Source organism: Ascaphus truei, chromosome 21 (assembly GCF_040206685.1).
Source record: "Ascaphus truei isolate aAscTru1 chromosome 21, aAscTru1.hap1, whole genome shotgun sequence".
Taxonomy (NCBI): domain Eukaryota; kingdom Metazoa; phylum Chordata; class Amphibia; order Anura; family Ascaphidae; genus Ascaphus; species Ascaphus truei.
In genome coordinates this window covers 11,127,800-11,147,469 of record NC_134503.1, presented here as the reverse complement: position 1 = coordinate 11,147,469, position 19,670 = coordinate 11,127,800, and the positions used below count along the sequence as shown (strand labels likewise).

The 19,670-nt window shown below is 38.7% G+C and overlaps 2 protein-coding genes across 3 annotated transcripts in view; one reads left to right on the top strand and one right to left on the bottom strand.

Moving 5' to 3' along the window:
- The first annotated feature begins 2,045 nt into the window (after positions 1-2,045).
- On the top strand, positions 2,046-16,782 carry RAB14 (RAB14, member RAS oncogene family). The gene is made up of 9 exons (XM_075578961.1): positions 2,046-2,410; positions 8,086-8,141; positions 9,035-9,093; positions 10,104-10,157; positions 13,406-13,583; positions 14,025-14,091; positions 15,020-15,107; positions 15,362-15,392; positions 15,879-16,782. The coding sequence occupies exons 3-9, from the start codon at positions 9,042-9,044 to the stop codon at positions 16,054-16,056; spliced, it is 648 nt and encodes a 215-aa protein (XP_075435076.1). The 5' UTR covers positions 2,046-2,410; positions 8,086-8,141; positions 9,035-9,041; the 3' UTR covers positions 16,057-16,782.
- CNTRL (centriolin) overlaps positions 14,581-19,670 on the bottom strand; it is a 164,235-nt gene continuing 159,145 nt past the window's right edge. For both annotated transcript variants that reach the window (XM_075578958.1, XM_075578959.1), the window contains one exon: positions 14,581-19,666. The gene's annotated coding sequence lies outside the window, so the exon portion shown is untranslated. The remainder of the gene's footprint in view (positions 19,667-19,670) is intronic.

Below are 19,670 nucleotides of genomic sequence, written 5' to 3'. Positions count from 1 at the left end.
GGACTCCTGCAGACGAGACCACGTGGGATCCGTGAGACGATCTGAGGAGTAGGGACGTGTGGCACAGATTCTCTCAACTGTATGTTGAGAGCCCATATCCTGTAAGTAGGATTTCAGGGTTCTAGGTAGGGGGCTATTGATGAAACAAACTACGCTATTGGCGTGCCCTGCTGTGTCTTTTTCTGTGATTTCAGGGACATCAGCACATCAAAATAGAAAAACACCCCTGCCTGTCCATCAACTATCAAGATCATCCATCTATCAAACATAGGAATCCTGTACTAAAGACTGCCTAATTGGTTCACGGTATTTGGGTCTATTGGACTTTATTTCACAGCGCCTGGGACATTTAATTTGTATGTGTATTTGCTTTATATAGATTTGGAAAAGTCTGTTGATTTTTGTTCCATAGGCTGCTTTAATTTTTGATTAATTTTGATCAATTTATGGTTAATCACCTTATTTTTGGGTATCACTGTTATCACATTTTCACAATCATTTATTGTAGGTCAGCGCTTTTTAGAGGGCTTATAATTGTTTGTTTGCTTGTATTTTGTTCCGTTAACACCAAGTTTAGGCATGAAAAACTAACATTATATCCCAGCGTTGCCTTTAAGGGATATGTATGTTATCATAACGCCTCACTTGCGTAAGTATATAGAAATCATTAAAAAACATACAGATTTTATAGGTAATATGATCTTTGCATATAATTAATGGCATGTGTTAGACAGCCTCTTTTGGAGGGTGACAGTTTAAGGGGACCAGATTTTCAAAAGTAGAAACTGTGATACGTTAAAAAATGATTTATAAAACAAGTGACATCACTTAAAAATAAATATTATACTAGTAATTGTCTACTAGCGTCGCCACTTATGCTATATTATTGATTGTACTCACAGCACAGTGCATTACTGTAGTACAGATAGCTACCGGTAATTAGAGTTGACCAATATATTTAAAATGTTTAACTCTTTGGTATGATTGATCACATAAAAAACATGCAGTGTTGTATTTTTACGGTTTTATGAGTTTTAAGTGAGTCCAAAATAAGGACAGCTAAAAACTGGGACATTTGAACGATTTAGAGAAAATTGTCTGGATGTTTAATGAAAATCCGGGACGTACGGCCACCCAATTTCAGTTGCCTGGAAGTTCCTCTGTCCCACAATGACCAGGCACCAGTGGTTCTCAACTCCGGTCCTCAAGACTCCCCCTCCCAACTGGTCAGGTTTTCAGGATAACCCAGCTTCAGCACAAATGGCTCAATTTTTGTCCTAGCAGATAAAGTGTACCTATTTGTATGTACCAAAATTTTGGAGGGTATGCCATTAACATGTCATCATCCCTTACGTCAAGAGTTGCCACCATTACGGGTTTGACCAGGAGACTACGAGGTTTCGCTACCCAATCTCCAGGCTACGGGTTTACATTTGAAATCTCCGGGCGAGGTGCGCAAACTGGGGGTGGGGGGGCAGTGGGAGTAGAGGACGATGAACCGCTAGAGCGGCGCAAGGCGGCAGTCAGAGGAGTTGGACAGCGGGAGCAAAGCGGTTCAACCCAGAAGTCTTCACTGACTTCTCGGGCGGCCTCTCCTCCCCCCTGCATGCGCCCGTCAAAATGGCTTCCCGACGTCAAATGGCGTCACGTTTCCATGACAACGGCACGTCCCAGCACCGCGCCACGTTGCCATGACAACACAACGCCCTTTTGATGGGACTGCACAGGGTCTCTGTGTTATTATTTAGCAGAAGGTGGCAACCCAGCTCCACAAAAGGGTGCTAATGGGAATAAAGGTGTGCTCAAGGTGTGGTGCTCAAGGTGTGCTGCTCCCCTCCCCTCTTTGTGTGAATCTGGGCCTGAGTGACCTCCATGGAGCTCTGTGGATCTGGTTTGGTTGACTCTTCTAGGCCAGAGAGAGAGCTCAAGGCAACGCTGCTCGCCCCGCCCCCTCCCCTGTGACGCAATCCCTGTTTTCCCCTTCCTCGCGCCACCAGAGGGAGCACGAGACCAACTCGTCTCGTGACGCACCCAGCCCCACCTCCCACCCTTTTCTCCCTCGCCGGCCGGCAGTTTGACACGGAGCGCGCGCAAAGGCCACGACGGGGACGCACGCACGCGCCGGCGCGCGCCCACTTTGTACAAGCCCGTGGGCGAACGCGCCAGGAAACCCTGTGCAAGCGCCGCCGCCGCCGCCGCCGCCGCCATCTTGCCAGGAAGGAGGAGGAAGTGGAGAAGAAGGAGGAGGAAGTGGAGAAGAAGAAGGAGGAGGACTCGAGAGAAGCAGAGAAAGGCGGCTTCCGTAATATAGAGCGAAAAAAGAGCCGTCAGGAGGAAGGGAGGGGCCGCCAGATAAACCCGCCCAGGCGTTATACCCAGCAGCTGCACGGCGCCCACCGCTTCCCAGCAGGTAAGAAAACAACCCGGCCCCCCCATCCCTCACACCGGCATTTAATGTCACCGGCCGCTCTTCCTCCCTCACCCCCCCCCCCCCCCCATGGGACCCCTGGCCTTCCTCCTGCCGCACACAGCCCTGAGCTGGGCCTGATTTCGCCGCTTCAACCTTCCCCTTTTATTTTTTTGGGTCGCTAAACATAGGGTGTTGGGTTCCCCCTGCAGGTATGAAAGCAAGTTAACCCATAAGGGGGGGATCTCTCCCCCCCCATTCATCTAGCTCCACTGATTCTCCACCCATACATCTACCACCACTGATCTCTTCCCCCCCCCCATACATCTACTTTCACTGCATCTTATCCTTCCCCTCCCCATACATCTACCTTCACTCAATCTTAACCTAGCCCCCACCCCCCGCTTTTTTATTGTTTTTGCTGACAGGGCTTTCTTATGCCTTTTTCTGGCAGTGGAGGGGTTAACCCCCTCCTCTGCACCACCCACATCCGCCCTCCATCATCACATCTGTCATCCCCCCTTTTCTCTAGGTGATGTGTATAAGGACCCCCCTGGTATTTTGGGAGGACAGTGTGATGTTTCCTTGGCCTCGTTGTATGGAATTAATAGGGGGATCTCTCTGCGTATCTGCAGCACCAGGCTCCGAGGGCATGACAGCTTCCGGGAGAAGCGAAATCCCGTGATCATTGTTGTGGGTTTTTTTTGGGGGGGGGGAGTAGCGCCCGCTAGGCCGCAGCCTGTCGCCACCCCCACCTTTTTTATTTATCTCCAGTACTTGCTGGTGTGTGAATGTCAGGGATGATTTCTCCTGTACAATGGTTCCTGGCTGTTATTTACCCTCCTCCCCCCCCCCCCCCAATGTTAGAGGACACCGTAACGTTGACATTTCCACCTCCACTCTGGCATTGACCTGGGCGAGAATGCAAATTAATGCGCTGTTTTAGGGGATGGGAAAGGAGCATCTGAAATGTGTCGTCTCCCCCCCCCCCCCCCGTTTGATTCTATTCGGTGCCTTTAACGAAAGCTTCTCTGGTGAGAAGGCAGCTGCTTTTTCCAGCTAAAATTCGTATAGTAAATAGGTGTGTTCGCTCTTTAAAAGAGAAAATATATAATAATATTAATTAGATATGCACAAAAGTCCATAAATTGCTCTGGGACGTACAGGACAGTGTAGCTGGTTTATTGTATTCCATTTTTTTTTTTTTTAGAAATTGTTTACTTTTCACATTTTTACCTGGTAAAGTTAAGTGGGTTTTGTAGCACTATAGCTTTATTTCTTTCTTTCCTTAATTGAGTCATCAATGTGAATCAACATTTGCAGTTGGTGTTTTCTGTTGTAGCTCTCAGCCCCAGGCCTGATGTATTTATGTTGTATTTTGTGATGCTGTTGTGCTTTGTAATGTTACATTTAACATTTGCTAATAGGTGGTGCTGCAGTCCTTTAAAATGGTGTAGATGTATGCTACCATCCAGGGGGTTTGCATATAAAAGCCTTATTCTGCAAAACCGTGGCAAAAAAGTAGCACCAGGTTTATCAAAGAAAAAGTCTTAAATTGGATATATTTCTTTGATAAATCTGGTACTATGTTGCTCCACTTTATGTAGCGGAAGGAACACAGGGCACCACAGATTTGAAAATCTAAACTCATTTATTGAGCCAACACAACGTTTCGACCTCAGAGGTCTTTATCAAGTGACATAGTGCCACTGTCAGTTGATAAAGACCTCTGAGGTCGAAACGTTGTGTTGGCTCAATAAATGAGTTTTTTTAGATTTTCAAATCTGTTGTGCCCTGTGTTCCTTCTGCTACTGATCTAGGACTGAAAACAGGCTTTCGTTCAAGCACGGGAGCACCGGTAATTGTATAATTGATATACTTTTCTAGGTGTGCAGCATTCACTTCATATGGCTCCACTTTATGTCCCAGTTTTGCAGGCTGTAGACATTGACAAATCACCCTTATGTTTCTGTTTATTACTTAGGTAATTTCCCATAATCCTCCTCAACGCTCATGAGAATTTGTCAATCTTGTCATCCCACTTTTCTTGGAAAGACTAAGCTTGAATCCACAATTACTCATATTTTAATTAATGAAAACGTACTATCACTGTCTGCCCTATCTTGTAAATAAGAGGACAGTGTTCAGGGTTGGTTCAAAATGTATAGACCTAGTTTCACATTTTTCTTATGTTGCCTTTATCCAGAGGCATTATGAAAGGGGCTATTAAACATCCCATTGTTTGATACAGAAGATGCATGGTGATAGCCACTGAAAAATTATACAGCAGACCTATGCAAAATATACATTTCAATACTCCTTTCACAGAAAAATAAAATACTGGCATAAATGAGAGAGAATATCCTTTTTCTTGCCATAAGTGGTCTGCGTATCTTTGAGAAAAATGTTTTGGAATTTGTATTAAAATGGATAATTTATTTAAATATGTTTTGTAAAGAAATTGAAGAGTGCATAGTCCCTATTCTTGCAGTCTCTGCTAGACCATGTTCTATTTGTGCTATAACCATGAAACACAGTGGATTGTTAATGAGCGCATCCCAAATCTCCAGAATGATGCTGGCACCAAAACCGAATCGATTCACTGGTGACAATTGAGTATGAGTGAAAACTGTCTATAACAATGGTTCCTCTACTTCTTTAAAGTTCTTTGTGGCGTGATAGGTGTATTCAACACTGCTAGTCTTACGGTTCCTACCGCTCTATAGGGTTTACGGACTGGCATTGTTCTGCCAATCATGAGGAGCTCCTATTAGTACTCTGCACAAGAGAATGATTCACCTGCAGGAAGATGAAATGTTAGTGTTAAAGCAGTTGGAGGTCTGCGATTCCCACAAAGTAGACTAGATGCTCACCTAATCTGAATCATTATGAACCCAGTGATACAGTAAACAGTGAGAGAGTCACAGAATCTATAGAATACACACCTTAATGGTTTTTTTTTTAAGTTGAGAAATATGGGAGCTACATTCAAACTAAATGTGTGGTGGAGATTTTATTGGGAGCACGTAAATACTGTAATACTGTCTCATGCCTTATTCTCACCGCTATTGTTTTTTGGACACTAAATAATGCATTAATATAGCTCACAGAATAGCTTTCATTTACAGATTCGTGCCTGCTAAAAAAAAAAAAAAAATACTGAATGAGCAATGCCTTGTTGCAACATAGTAACTGCCATTTTCCTCGATTTAAGATATAGACCTTGCTAAATTTTATGGGTTGCAGTATGACCAAAACCCCCTTTTTTTTGCCAATGGAATACACTCCAACAGAAAGTAAGGATTGTGCATTTAAAAAAAAAAAAAATTTCTATTTTTATTTCAAGATTGTGGTATGTGGAAATGTTACAGAAAGTGCTTTTTGTGAGTAAAATGTTTTAAGGGCAGACTGTGCAACTGTTGAATGTATTGCATTAATAGAGAAATCATTTGTATCATTATTATTCTTTTTGCTGCTGCAATAGAAATTGATGATGAAGCAGCGCATAATGACATTACTGTCCCATAAATAAGTGCAGTGCACTACTCCCTACTCTAATGCATCTGCATCACAAATGCCATTAACGTACTTGTACAATGGCTACCACCTGGCTCAAAATATCAGTTGCCAACATTATTAATTTTTGTTGCTATTTTTTTTCTTCTAACATTCAGATTGTGAATGTTTCACCAAATAGGAAAATTATGATGTCACTGTTTATTGAAGAATACAATTTTGGTACTATCGTTGTGGCTTTACTTTATTTTGGGGATGTAATTAGGGCATCATAGTCAAGTAAGATGTCCCCTGCCATGCTAGTAGGCCCATCATTTGCATAGGTTAAGTGGTGCATGATTTTGGAAGCTTCTGCAGTAATTGACTGCTCTCTGCACATACTGAGGTGCAGTTTGGGGCCTTATTCATGGGTTTCTCTCCTCCCACCTTTATAAACTCAGGGCACTATACTGCCTGGAATCAGCCAAACCATTTTGTTGGCAATACACTGAGTAGGCAATAAGATTTATTAGATGTTCATGGAACAAATATTTTCTAGCAGGGGGTGCACAATGTAACAAAAAGGTTGGGAATCACTACATGAAAAAGAAATACCAGGTGAAATTGGTTAGTTTGTTTATAAATAATTAGTTGAAGATTGGGAGCAAAAAGGTTTATCACGATGTCTAATGAATGGTAGCATCCATTTTTGCTCTTTTGTTCCCCAAATACATTACCAAGCATATGATACCATGTGGCCAGCTGTCCAATAAATAGACCGGCGTCTACTTATTTTCTGTTTTGAAGTATGTATCAGTGTAGTAGTCAATACATTATTTTATTTTGATATTGCTGTAGTTAACACAGTAGATTCTGGAACTGACCAGTTCCTGGTTCTGCTTAGCAAAACCCTCACCCCATTCTACTTTTATCAGTATTTTCTGAATAACATTACTATCTGGAACCTTGTCTGAAATATAGTACATCATATTTGAGAGGTAGCATTTAACCCATAGCCTTGTTGTTTTAAATTGCTAAAGCTAAATGATGTCATGACATGGTCTTTATCGTTGAACTCCGAGCTGGATATCTTGGTACCGTTTTATTTTGACACATTTTATACTATGTTACATTTTGGTGTCTGTGTGTCTGTGTGTCTGTGTGTCTGTGTGTCTGTGTGTCTGTGTGTCTGTGTGTCTGTGTGTCTGTGTGTCTGTGTGTCTGTGTGTCTGTGTGTCTGTGTGTCTGTGTGTCTGTGTGTCTGTGTGTCTGTGTGTCTGTGTGTCTGTGTGTCTGTTATTTCAACTATCTCTTGATTTTCACTGAGATGACACGTTGAATCAACACATTGGCGGTTGAAGATCCTATCCAGCTAGCTATAAAAAATATGTTTTTTTTTTTTTTTTTTTTTTATAAACTTCTTCATTAAACAAAATCCTGTTCTAAGGAATATTTTCAAAGAACCAAAACCACTGCAAATTGTTAGTCTTTCATTTCAGCAGGAGCTTTAAAATCTAGCTCCACTGTTGAGTGGTATCATTATGATGCTCTGTTGAATGATCCTGGTCTAGAAATTTACAGTGATTGACGTTCATAGGGACTTCGCCTTTAAAAACTTTTTTTTTTTGTCTAAATGCATGTTTACGTTTTCTAGCATAGTGGTTTCCAACCCTTCCTTTTTGTTTTTTGGTTAAGGAACCATAAAATTCTGAGGAACCCCAACCCTCTGTAACAGCGACTCTGAGATCCAATGCATTGTAAATTCTTCTGTATTTGGTACAATGTTAACATGACCTGAAAATTACAGGGAACCCTTTAGGGATTCCTGGGGAACCCAAGGTTTGCCAGGAAGCCTGGTTGAAAAAAATGTTCTGGCATGTCCCCTGCCATTGGAATAACAAGCATCCTTATAGGAGTCCTAAAAACAAAATAAACAATAACCATTCTCTTTTCAGAGTCCACTCTGAATGGAAATGGTGTGAAATCCTGAGTGGTTGCTTGCCTAGGCCATGCTCAGTGTTGATGCAGGGCCTAAAATTTACAGGTACCTGTCCCCATGGTCAGTTAGATGCGACAGTGGTACACACAGATTTTATAGCTCTTTCAGAACTGATTTATAAATACCTTTTTTCTTAATGGTTTTTAAATGTTAATTTGAAAAATGTTTTTTTTTATTACCACAGGGATTTTCAATTGGCGGTTGTGATTTCAGTCCTGTTTGTTCCACCTCATTTATAAGGTAATCATTCCTTGTGCATGTCATATGACCAGTTAGATAGAGGGGACACGATAATGGAGAACTGCAAGTTACATTAGCAACTTCACCCACTATACATTGTTACTGTCTGACACTTATCATATCTAAATAAACTTGATCTGCTCTGGTTTAAATTCTGGCAAATCTGCCTCCCAAGGATGAAACGTCAAGTACCTATTTTCTAAATTGTTGGTTAATAATTTCCTGTCTGATGTATCACGCGCACACACCCTCAGTGCGCTGTTTGCTTAGTTTTTTTTGGGCACGAAACATACATTTGACATATTTACTAACCTTATTAATCCTTTTATTGTATTATAAAGTAAGGGTTTGTATGGGATAAGAAATACAAGGGGGGGTTATGTTACACAGTTGCATGTAAAATGATTACAAATTTTATAAATGTTTCTCAATTCGCATATTTTCATGCAGATGCTTTATTAAAAAATGTGTTCCCTGAAGAAGTGCGATTTAAAATGGTATGCGGTTTTATGGGCAATGCTGAATAGATCTTTCAGGAGTTGATTGTTTTTTTTTTTTGCTAGTATAACAGAATAGGAGCCCTAGTTACAATTTTGTATGGTAAATGTAAATTGAACCAGAATGATTTACTGTAGTTTACTGTAGTATACGGTCTTGCAAATAAGTTATTTTAGAATCTAGAAATGGCCTACTTTTTCCATTTCGGTATGAAAAAATGTACAGTATTGCGTTTGCTGTCACTGTGAGTGTATTTTTGCAGTAGCAAATTTGTCTGTTGCGGTTTGGATTACCAATTACAAACTAAGCAGCAATCCTGCCAGACATTTCAATACATAGTTGGAACAGCATATATCTCAGTAAATAATGTTTTTTTTTTTTTGTTTTTTTTTTAGCGCAATAATGGCAACTGCACCTTATAACTATTCTTACATCTTTAAATACATCATCATTGGTAAGTGTAAATGATTTCCTTTTTTGTTTTGTCTTCTGCTCCAGTGCATTATGTTGTTGTATAAAACATTTGCTGGTGAAGCACCTTTTTTGAGATTTATTCTGGCTGTAAAGGAGTTTACCTGTTTTGCTTCCAGAACGGCTCACCATTTTCCCAACTTTACATCCAAACAGAAATTTTGGGGATGCCACACGACTAAACATTTGTTCTGTCTATTTGACATAAGTCAAAAACGCAACCGTATGAAAATGAAGCCAGTGTGACTGCTCAAACATTCCTGGTCCTCCCAGTTTTTGGTTCTGAGATCTGTTTGTGGCAATGTTATGAAGTTGGCTGACACCAAACAAATGACCAATATATAAACAAATGGTAGCCGTTATCCTTTTTGTGACAGTCTAAGGCTTGGCCAACAGTGATATTTTATCAGAGGATAACACAATTTAGTAACTAGACTAAAACATTTCAATTGTAATTTATAGTTTTATTAGAAACACTAAATTCTCACTATAATTAGGTACATGTAAACTGTTTGATTTCTGTTTCTACAAAGCCGTTTAATAAGTGGATAGCCTAATATTGGCTGACTATTAGGTCATTAAATATGTAAACGCCTGTGTGGGGGTAAAAACAATAAATCAGTCCTATTTACCATTGAACTTTCACTGAATGTCATAAAAGACTTTAAGTATTCCCATTAGAGGCAGCGCTAAATTAAAGCAGCAGTGTAACGAGAAGAAATTGACCTGGGGGGGAGGAGGAGACTGCTTCATTAGGATGGGTGGGGCTTGATTTTAATGTTTTGTAATCTGTGTCATGAAAAGCTGTTTTTTTTCCTTGAAAGATAAAAAAAAGATTTATTGTTTATTTGAGAGTACTATTCCAGTGCTCTGATCCTGCAGAACAGTATACTGCAAGTTGTACTCTGTTAAGATTTGTAAATTTAAAATTATGAATGCTTTGTAATATTGGACAACTGATTTAACATTTGTTTTTTCCTCTTGTGACTACAGGTGACATGGGAGTCGGGAAGTCTTGCCTGCTTCATCAGTTTACAGAAAAGAAATGTAATTTTGTTTTCTTACTTTTTTCCTTACAAATGTTTGTCATCACTTGTTGCATTTTTTTTTCTTTAGTGGAGGTCTAAAGATTACTTCTCTGTGTTGCTGTCATTCGTTGGACACTAATACTGCAGAAACCTGACGTTGATGCTGTCACATGGCACATCTGTGAGCATGTGACCTGCATACAGGACAAGGGTTAATGCATAGATCGGAAGCTGTCCCACTTTTCACCTTTGCAATGGTCCCTCAAATGAACAACATTTCCCGCAATCTGTTCCCATATACCATCTGTCACGAACAGCACACAAGTGAGCATGTGACTTAGATATGCAACTAGGGTTAATACACACGGCCACTTGCCTTTCTCATGCGCAAGGTACTTTACACTCCTTACTCAATTGCAGTCATATCTATACGCTGCCACCACCCAATAATTATGCAAATAAAAAATATGTAAAATTCATATCTGCCAGGGTCTCAGGCCCCTGTTTACAATAGAAAAAACTATGCACTTAACACACACATCTGTTGTAGCAAAATGTCAGAAAATGTAAATACTCTCTCGAGCGTGCAACAGTTCATTCAGAGCCACAAAGCATCACTTATTAAATGTTTTATTATATATAAAAATACAGTGCTTACATTACAGAAAAGGGATTACAAGAACATACAACTACAGTAAATGCAGGACAGTTTCTTAAAATAACAGGATAAAACATTAAACTGAAATTGCTATATATTACGTTGCCATGTTGCTATAAGCCCACCGCTTTCATAAATTGGCTGCAAGATTGACGGTTTTACGACAGAGGAAAAAAAACTTCTACCAAACGACGTTTAAGTTTTGCCTCAGTGCATAAACGCACTCATAACTTCCCTTCGTTAGTACCTTGACACACGTTAGTCACATCAATAGATTCACCCGGACGCAACGAGGCTAATCACGTCCGTATTGATCCTTAATTTGAGTGACAAATGGATATGTTCTTGGCACCTCTTACCCATGCAGTATGGGGTCTAATTGCTTGCGACTCCCTGCCACCTTCACACACATGTAACTCTTGGTATGTACAGTAGATGACGTCACATGTTCTCATTTTTAATAAAGTCCTCAAACGAAAGCATATCCTGTGTCACCTCTCTGTAATGCACCAGTATTTATTCACTAACTTTTAGTCTTCTTTGAGGCTGACAGAATAGTTTCTGGTCATCGTTTATGATCTTCTAAACGTGTCACTTTTAGTGGGCCATCTGTGATAGGCACCATAATTAAGTCCTCTGAAGACCAGCACAGACCCAGGAAAAGTCTTGACCTGTCATTAACCCAATATATTGTATTTTTAAACTAAAACTGTCTTCATTAACCCCTGAAACACCAGATTGATTAGGTATTTTAATCTCATGATATCATGACCGATGCATGTACAGTTTTAGTTCTGTTATTGAGCTGTCTCAACATCAACTGACAAAGACGCGTACTAACATTTAATAGATCAGCATGTGTTTGAGGCTAATGTATTCAGTTTTTTATGAATGAATTTGTTATTTTAAATTTCTAAGGCCCTTTGTTTTTGACTATTCATACTTAAATGTGCAGTTGCCTTATTTCCTATTTGTGTTGAGAAATTAGTACATTTGGAGATTTAAATGTCCCCTCCCAGAAAGTATTTTAGTGCTTTAAGAGGCTGTGCACAAGATTTGAGCATCTAAAGGACTTCATTATGTTAAAAGACCTATGTCTTTGTTAAACCTATGCTACATTTAGATGACAGATACATATCCTATATTTGTATTAACAGTGTTTTGATCCAGAGGAAGACAAACAAAAAACCCTAGTGACACATCATCCAATGCTGTCTCATAAGGGGAAAAATAAATTCCTTCCCGACTTCAAATAATGACAATCAGATTTGTTTTTCTCCTGGGTCAAAATCCTTCCCATGTTTTACTTATTTCGTATATCCCTGTACACTTTTCCTTTCTAAAAAGATGCCCAACTTTTTTTGTGAGATCTATTGTATGTGCCATCAGTCTCCATAGGTAATTAATTCCACATTGTAACTGCCCTTACTGTAAAGAACCCTTTCTTTCCTTTATTGCTGGTGAAATCTCCTTTCCTCCAACCTTAAGGGATGACCATGTATCGTTTGTACTGCCCTTGGAATAGTTGAATGAATAGGTATTTTGAACTGTTATTGTCCTGACTATATTTGTATATAGTGATCACATCCCCTCTTAGACGCCTCCTTTTATATCTAAGTTAGCTAGCCTCTTCTCAAAAGTCCTATTTCCCATCCTCCTTTATTAATTTGGTGGCTCTTCTGTGTTCTTTTGAAACAGTTCTTAAGTTTCCACAGTTCATGCAATTCTACTGGACATGTCTTTTTGTTTGCATATTAATATAAAAAAAGCACTATTAAAATATACAAAAAGTGAACAGCGAGTTGCATCTCCAGCATCTGTCTTTGTTAATTATTTACAAACATAAAGGTGACGTAGGCTTGCCTTTTTTGTTTGTACAATAATAAACAAAGAATGTGAAACAGCATGTCACGTGGCTTTTGTATGTTAAATAATACAGATTTTCAGGTCTCTGAAATGTAGAGGTTTATTTAGAAGGCAGTAAAACCTTTCTATATGCTACTCGCCTGACAATTTATTTTCAAAGTTTATGAGCAGCGAGAAAAACTTTGCATTAGGATTTACAGGGTGTTGTAAAATCAACATTATTTACATACAAGTCTGGTAGACTAGAAACCCTAAAAGCCATTCCAATTGTATTTAAAAATCAAGAGTAATGTTGGTTACCAGTATGTGTTTAGCTTGAGCAGTGTAATGTATTAAACCTTTTTAATGTACAAGGTGAATCCGTATAGCTTCTTATGAGTTGTGTGTGTTTGTTTTATAACCAAACGTGCCCCCTTGTGATTTGGAAGTCCTATATCAGGTGTTCTTTACAGTGGACAGGTTTGCTGTGACTTTATTTGGGAAACTGCGCACTGGTTATTCAAGTAAAACATGAAACAAACCTGTTAACAGATTGGACGTTGAAAGCATGTTTCCAATGCAGAAAGGCCTTGGAAGGTTCGAAAAGGTTACTTTACTGACGGACGGTTTCAAACTTGATATTCAGTATTGTTTTGTGGGTAATATTGTATAAATGTGGCATCTAGCTAGTGCTCTGTACAGAGATATATATTTAATTTGTCCATTTAAATCATACTAACATACAAACTTTTGCTTTTTAACAGTTATGGCCGATTGTCCTCATACAATTGGTGTTGAATTTGGTACCAGAATAATCGAAGTTAGTGGCCAAAAAATTAAACTGCAAATCTGGGATACAGCAGGGCAGGAAAGATTTAGAGCTGTCACTCGAAGCTATTACAGAGGAGCAGCAGGAGCACTTATGGTCTACGATATAACTAGGTGAGCATGTCTCTTTCAGTAAAGTTAACCAATGGTAATGATATACATAATAAGTATAACTTTTGTATTCAAATAAGTGTAAGCATTATGAATATTTGTAATGTTATGCAAAATTGGGTGGTTTCCACAGCAACCAGAAAATTGAGGCATTTCTATTTTATTTATTGTTAAACCTTCCTTGTGTTTGATGGCTTTCCTTTCTGCTTCACATTTATTACATGGGGGATTATTAAATATACTGTGACGTGCAATCGGCTGCTTTGCAGTATGAGTTTCTCGCACAGTCCTGACGGCATGTGTACAATTCCAAATAAGCTAATATTGGGCTGGGTCGATGTATGCCACAGAAAAGAATGAAATATTTATGTTTCACCCATACTAACTTAAAAAGATCTGTGCAGCGCTAAATTACTATACATTGAGATTTTACTTATCTTCTAGGAGAAGCACATATAACCATTTAAGCAGCTGGCTGACAGATGCAAGGAATCTCACCAATCCAAATACTGTAAGATATCCAATAAGAATATTGAAATATGAACTGTTACAGTAACATCACCTAGATGTTAATTATCAAACTATATTGGGCTACTGAAACATTTTTGTATAATTGTATGTCCCATATGAGGGCTTTACTTGGATTCAATGCATTTGAATTTGCACAATGTAATTTATGCATTAGAAAAAGACTAGATTGTTTTTCAGCCATCAAATAGGTGTCGTTATTGGTAGTACGTGTTGCTTTGATGAATGATCTGTAAAAATCTGCCTTTAAGCAACAATTTTCAAACATGACCAAGGGCACAACTTCAGATATGTTTCTCAGGGAAGCAGGGTGTCAGAGTGGCTTAAATGAATGTGGTTCAGGTCCAGAGACCACTACTTCCCACCAACACTTGCACAAATATAAACCATATGAGGACCTGCTATTCTCATTCTACACCCTGTGTCTCCATTTTCAGGCCCTGTGTTTACGAATAAAAGTATACAATACATGTATTGGTCCAACTTCAAGTTTATTGCGCCAGATAAATACAAAGATGCTCAGTCAGATCAAGTTGATATAAGACATTTTTTTTTTATTTGACTGGAGATGTATTGGTCTTGAATTTGGCAGAGTTGCTATCTTTATCTCAATGCAAGACTGGAGAATCATTTCAACTTGAAGCATAAGTGCAAAATGGGGGGGGGGGGGGAAGAGAGAGAGAGTCCAATATAAGAATCAATTTTGAAACATAAGTGCAAAATCTTTGATTTGTGGAAAGCTTCTCACGTCTTACAATAAACTCCTAGTTGCAAGGCAAATATTTTAGTTTTGAATCTGCCATTCCATTAGGATTATTTTAAAATCAAAGGGAACAGTAGATGACAATTTACTAGTGTAAATTATGTATAATGAAACTGCTCTAAAAATCATTTGCATTGTTCTGCTTTAGGTTATCATTCTTATAGGAAACAAAGCAGATCTTGAAGCCCAGAGAGATGTTACATATGAAGAAGCAAAGCAATTTGCTGAAGAGAATGGTAGGTCTCCCTGCAAACAATAAAATCTTTCAATAAAAAAACTTGATTATAGCTTCTGGCTGGTGGCACTTTTGTTTGTTTAGTATTTTGATTACCATGACTTCAAACTTTCTGAGCATTGGCCCTTTCTGAAGTTAACACACAGATTGTTCTAATCAGACTGTGCTGAAAGGTTGTACCCAGTATATGTATATAATGTGTTTGCTGTATAAAACCTTTAATATAGTTTTTTTTTTTTTATTATTATTGTGCAGGTCTACTGTTCCTTGAAGCAAGTGCAAAAACGTAAGTGTATACTGTATGTACCAGAACGTGCCAAAATACACAACCAATGTGCTTTTTGTTTTGATCGGGGTTCACTGTTGGTACTTGGCATTTGATTTGTGACATTTCAAAAATAAATTAAAGCTGTTTACAGTATAGGGAATTTGTTCTATTTCACACTGTATTATGATCAATGACAACTTCATTTAGAGCCAAGTGTAAGTGTCTGACACATCAAAAGAACACAGGTTACAGCAGCCAGTTGAGAAACACTAGCCGCATAGTTAAACATTTGTTCGACACCCTCACTCACAATGACTGACCTTCAGCTTACCTGCTGCCTAATTGCACAGTATTACCTGTAAGAACCTATTTTCAGAGAGGCAGTGCATAATGGCAGGAGCATGTTTGGGGGGGAGACATTGGTGTGAGGGCCATTTGAGAAATATGTGCAATTCCTGCGTGTATTGGTATGTTTCTGATGTCTTGTTACTTGCTGCTTTCCAGAGGTGAGAATGTAGAGGATGCATTCCTGGAGGCTGCCAAGAAAATCTACCAAAATATCCAAGATGGAAGCCTGGATCTGAACGCTGCCGAGTCTGGCGTACAACACAAACCTTCAGCTCCTCAAGGAGGGAGGCTAACCAGTGAGCCCCAACCCCAGAGAGAAGGCTGCGGCTGCTAGTGACATGTCCACGCTGGCTATTTCTGACCTTTCCACCTGTCTGTCTGCAGAAGTACTTTTTATAGCCCCATTATCTTCTGTACATCTTACTGATTTAAATTAAATGTGGGACGGGGGGAACTCTGCTAAGACAACAGTTTAACAGAATACTAAACTGCTAAATAACTATAGATGTAATCAGGTTATCAAAGGCAAGTCAAGTAATAAACAAAAGAAACCTTTCCTGCATGGTAAACTCTAGAGCTTTTTTTTTCTTAATTGTCCTTGTGATGTCCGCAATCCATGATTTAAATATAAGCACTGATGCTGGACTCTTGATTTTCTTGCAGGGCTGTCTTACGGTTTAATTTGTATTGTATATTTAAGCCTTTCCTTCTGTGACTTGTCATAAAAATCTGTCCACAGTAGCTGATAGGTTTATTTGCTGTGAATAATTTGATGGTTGACAAGGGGATCCTGTAACTGCATTTTGTTAGTTTCCTGTTCTTTTGCGCTCTTTCCTGGGGACACATTTGCTTCGCTCTTGACCTTTAAAGGAAAAACAATTTTTTCCCCCCTTTCTTTCCTTGTGCTCAATAGCTTTACCTCGTGTTTATGAGCTTTTACCCTTTACACGTAAATATGTAAAAATTTCTAAGTAATGGAGCTAAAATTTAAATACATTCTGTGTATATGATTTTAATGAAGAAAATAAATTGAATACTGGCATTAGTATATAAGAAAATATCAGTTTGTACAGTATGATCTGTGACCACATTTCCCCATAGCACAGTAGGTGTAACTGCAGTTTACAAAGTAACAGGCTTTCCTTCCACTGTGGTTTATTCGATGCTGTTTAGAAACCCCATCCTTGTGGAATCGGCAGTGTGCTAACATGCTTTTTGTGAACATTTTGCATTACTGAGCTGCATTTCCTGCCTTACATTGTATAGAAAAAGGCTGGGTTGATTTATTGCACATTTTATGCTTTTTTCTTTTTTTATGTATACTTTGCATAGTCTGGATTAAAATTCTGCTTCTTTAGGATTTTACTTAAATTTATGCATTTTTAACACTACAGTACAATGGTTTTTAAACCATCATATACCTCTTAAGTCTTTAGAATATTCTAACTCCATGTCGTCTTATGGCGGCATGTACTTTCTCTGCATAAGTTGTATTTGGTTCTAGTGTAGTTTATGGTGTGTATATACAGCCATTGCTTAGGTACATTTGATCTTTTATACTAGTTTAAATGTTCTGAGCATATGGTGTTATATAAGCTTGTTTAAAATTGTGAGTAGTTTAAAGAGACACAAGACAACTTATGATTTTGTTTTATCAAGGACAAGGATATTTGAAAGGTCACTCAAGCATGACCAGTATCAAATAGGCATGTTACATACCATTAACCTGCCCAGGTGTAACTGTAGTGTTAAGTTACAAAATAGTTTTAAAACCCCCTCACTAAAAACCTTTAACTTACTCTTTGTTGCAAAGTTCAAGAGTATTGTACAGTAATGAAAGGCCCAAACTGGAATGTGAACGTGAGGTTTGGTTAACTTGCAATCCCTTAAATCTGGTTACATATTTTCATTGTTTTCTTTTGTTTAAACATGGGATTCTTCAAATTAGATAAGTCTACGTACTGTTAGGTGGTTAATGCATTTTGCCATCGGAAAAGCAGATAAGCTGCAAGGGGCTTTCCCAGGGACCAAGACCTACTGATTTTACAAACTTTGGTTAAAAACTAATGGCCATAGCTTGCCTCACTTTGTTCAGGTGAGATGCTCCAGGTCCTTTGTTATAGTAGGTCACTAGTTTATCTGTGACTAAAGGATTTGTTTGGACTCCTGTACTTTCCCTTGATGTAACAAAATGCTATTAATCTGAGTATTTGTAAATAAAGTACATGTATCTAGATAATTTATAACTTGTTTCATTATTTTTGCAGTTTGACAGAATACGTCATTTACCTAGTATACTTCTCAATTGTTTTGAATTTAAACATGGTTTGAATAATCCTAAAAGCATTACTATTTTTTTTTTTTTTTTAGCATATTTCTATTACTTGCATTAGGCTAGTACTGTATTTGTTTAACATGATGATGCCATAAATTGAAGTTCTCAAAGTCCCACACTAAAGGAAGAACATTTGTAACATGCCTTCTGTGCAACTTGGCATAAAATAAAAAGGGGGAGCCTGAAACATTAATGAAATGCATTTCAAACAATGCACCACAAACTGACCGTTTTAAACCAGGGTTGTCCAACTCTAGTTCAAGGGCCACCAACAGGTCAGGATTTCAGGATATCCCTACTTCAGCACAAGTGGCTCCAGACATCCACCTGTGCTGAAGCAGAGAACCTGACCTGTTGGTGGCCATTGAGGACAGGAGTTGCCCACTCCTGGTTTAAACTGTACAGCATTTTAGAATGCTTTGTTGCAGAGACACGTCTGAAACACATGCATGCCAAGTCATTTCTGAGCAGATGCAACAATCTTTCAAACAGTTCTGTAAAATGTAATCTTTCACCTTGTTATGGATACTTTTTTGTTTTATACAATTCTGTAACCAAAGCCCAGGATATATTAGGGCATCCCAGTAGTTAATTAGGAAGTTGCAATTTAGAGGCAACAATTTTGGTATTTTTTTTCCGTACAAGAAGCCATTGCATAGCCATATAGTCGGGCCCTTCAAAATGTTTTTCATTGGAAAATGGATCTTCAAGAAAGATTGTTGCTTTTGTATTACATTGCATAATAAAATCCACTTCATATACAAAGTATATGTACATTCTGTAATTGTATAATTGAAATATTGAGCTTTTATATGAAGATAATTTCCATCATACATTTAGAAGTATGTAAATGCACAGTAGTTGTACCTTAGACATGCTGTGCTTAACATTACTCACACCAACAATGTTTTGCTGCCAACTACTTTGTAATAGGTAAAGCTGGATGTTAAAGCAGCAATCCCTCAGCTGATCCACGGTCGAGGGTGGGCCGCCAGGGTCAATGGAAAGCCACCAAAATCTGCTGCGGCTTTCTATTGCTCACCTTGTGGCAATTTTCTGTCCACCGGGCAAGTATTCAGGGGACCACGGATCAGCTCTGGCCTCAGGTAAGTGGAAAATGAAGTACAGAAACAGCAAGCGGTGTGGACTGCTGCTCTAGTGTTCAGGTTTATATTGTCTGAGCCAAATGTAAATATAGCACACTTGCGTATTGCTTCTCTCATGCATGGAAAGGATTACTTTAGAAACTGCTAACAGCGATGCCTTTTTAAAGATGAGAAGCTCTCACAAATAGAACGCTGAACATATCCTATAAAACAGTTTATTTGAAAATGAGTAAGTAGCAAAACATACATTGTTACATTTTGGCATCTGGTCAAATGAAAAAATACATCTTCACATCAAAAAGATATTTAAAAATGTGGTTCAATATTAAATAGTGCAATAAATAAAATTTACAGTCCGAGTGCATAGTTGGGATTGGAAGAGGCAATGTTTTCTTAACATTTACAGACTGCCATACATGATACAGAAATACAGTATACATTTAAAATCTGCGGTGGGCTTTGATGTTGCACAGAATTTCTGTGGCTAGATGGTGCCAGCTTTCCTGA

Bases quoted from the DNA above. Each gene is read 5' to 3' on its own strand.
- RAB14 (XM_075578961.1), top strand. From the start codon at position 9,042: ATGGCAACTGCACCTTATAACTATTCTTACATCTTTAAATACATCATC. The intron at 9,094-10,103 runs GTAAGTGTAAAT...TTGTGACTACAG, and splicing joins CTTTAAATACATCATCATTG to GTGACATGGGAGTCGGGAAG. The intron at 15,393-15,878 runs GTAAGTGTATAC...GCTGCTTTCCAG, and splicing joins CTTGAAGCAAGTGCAAAAAC to AGGTGAGAATGTAGAGGATG.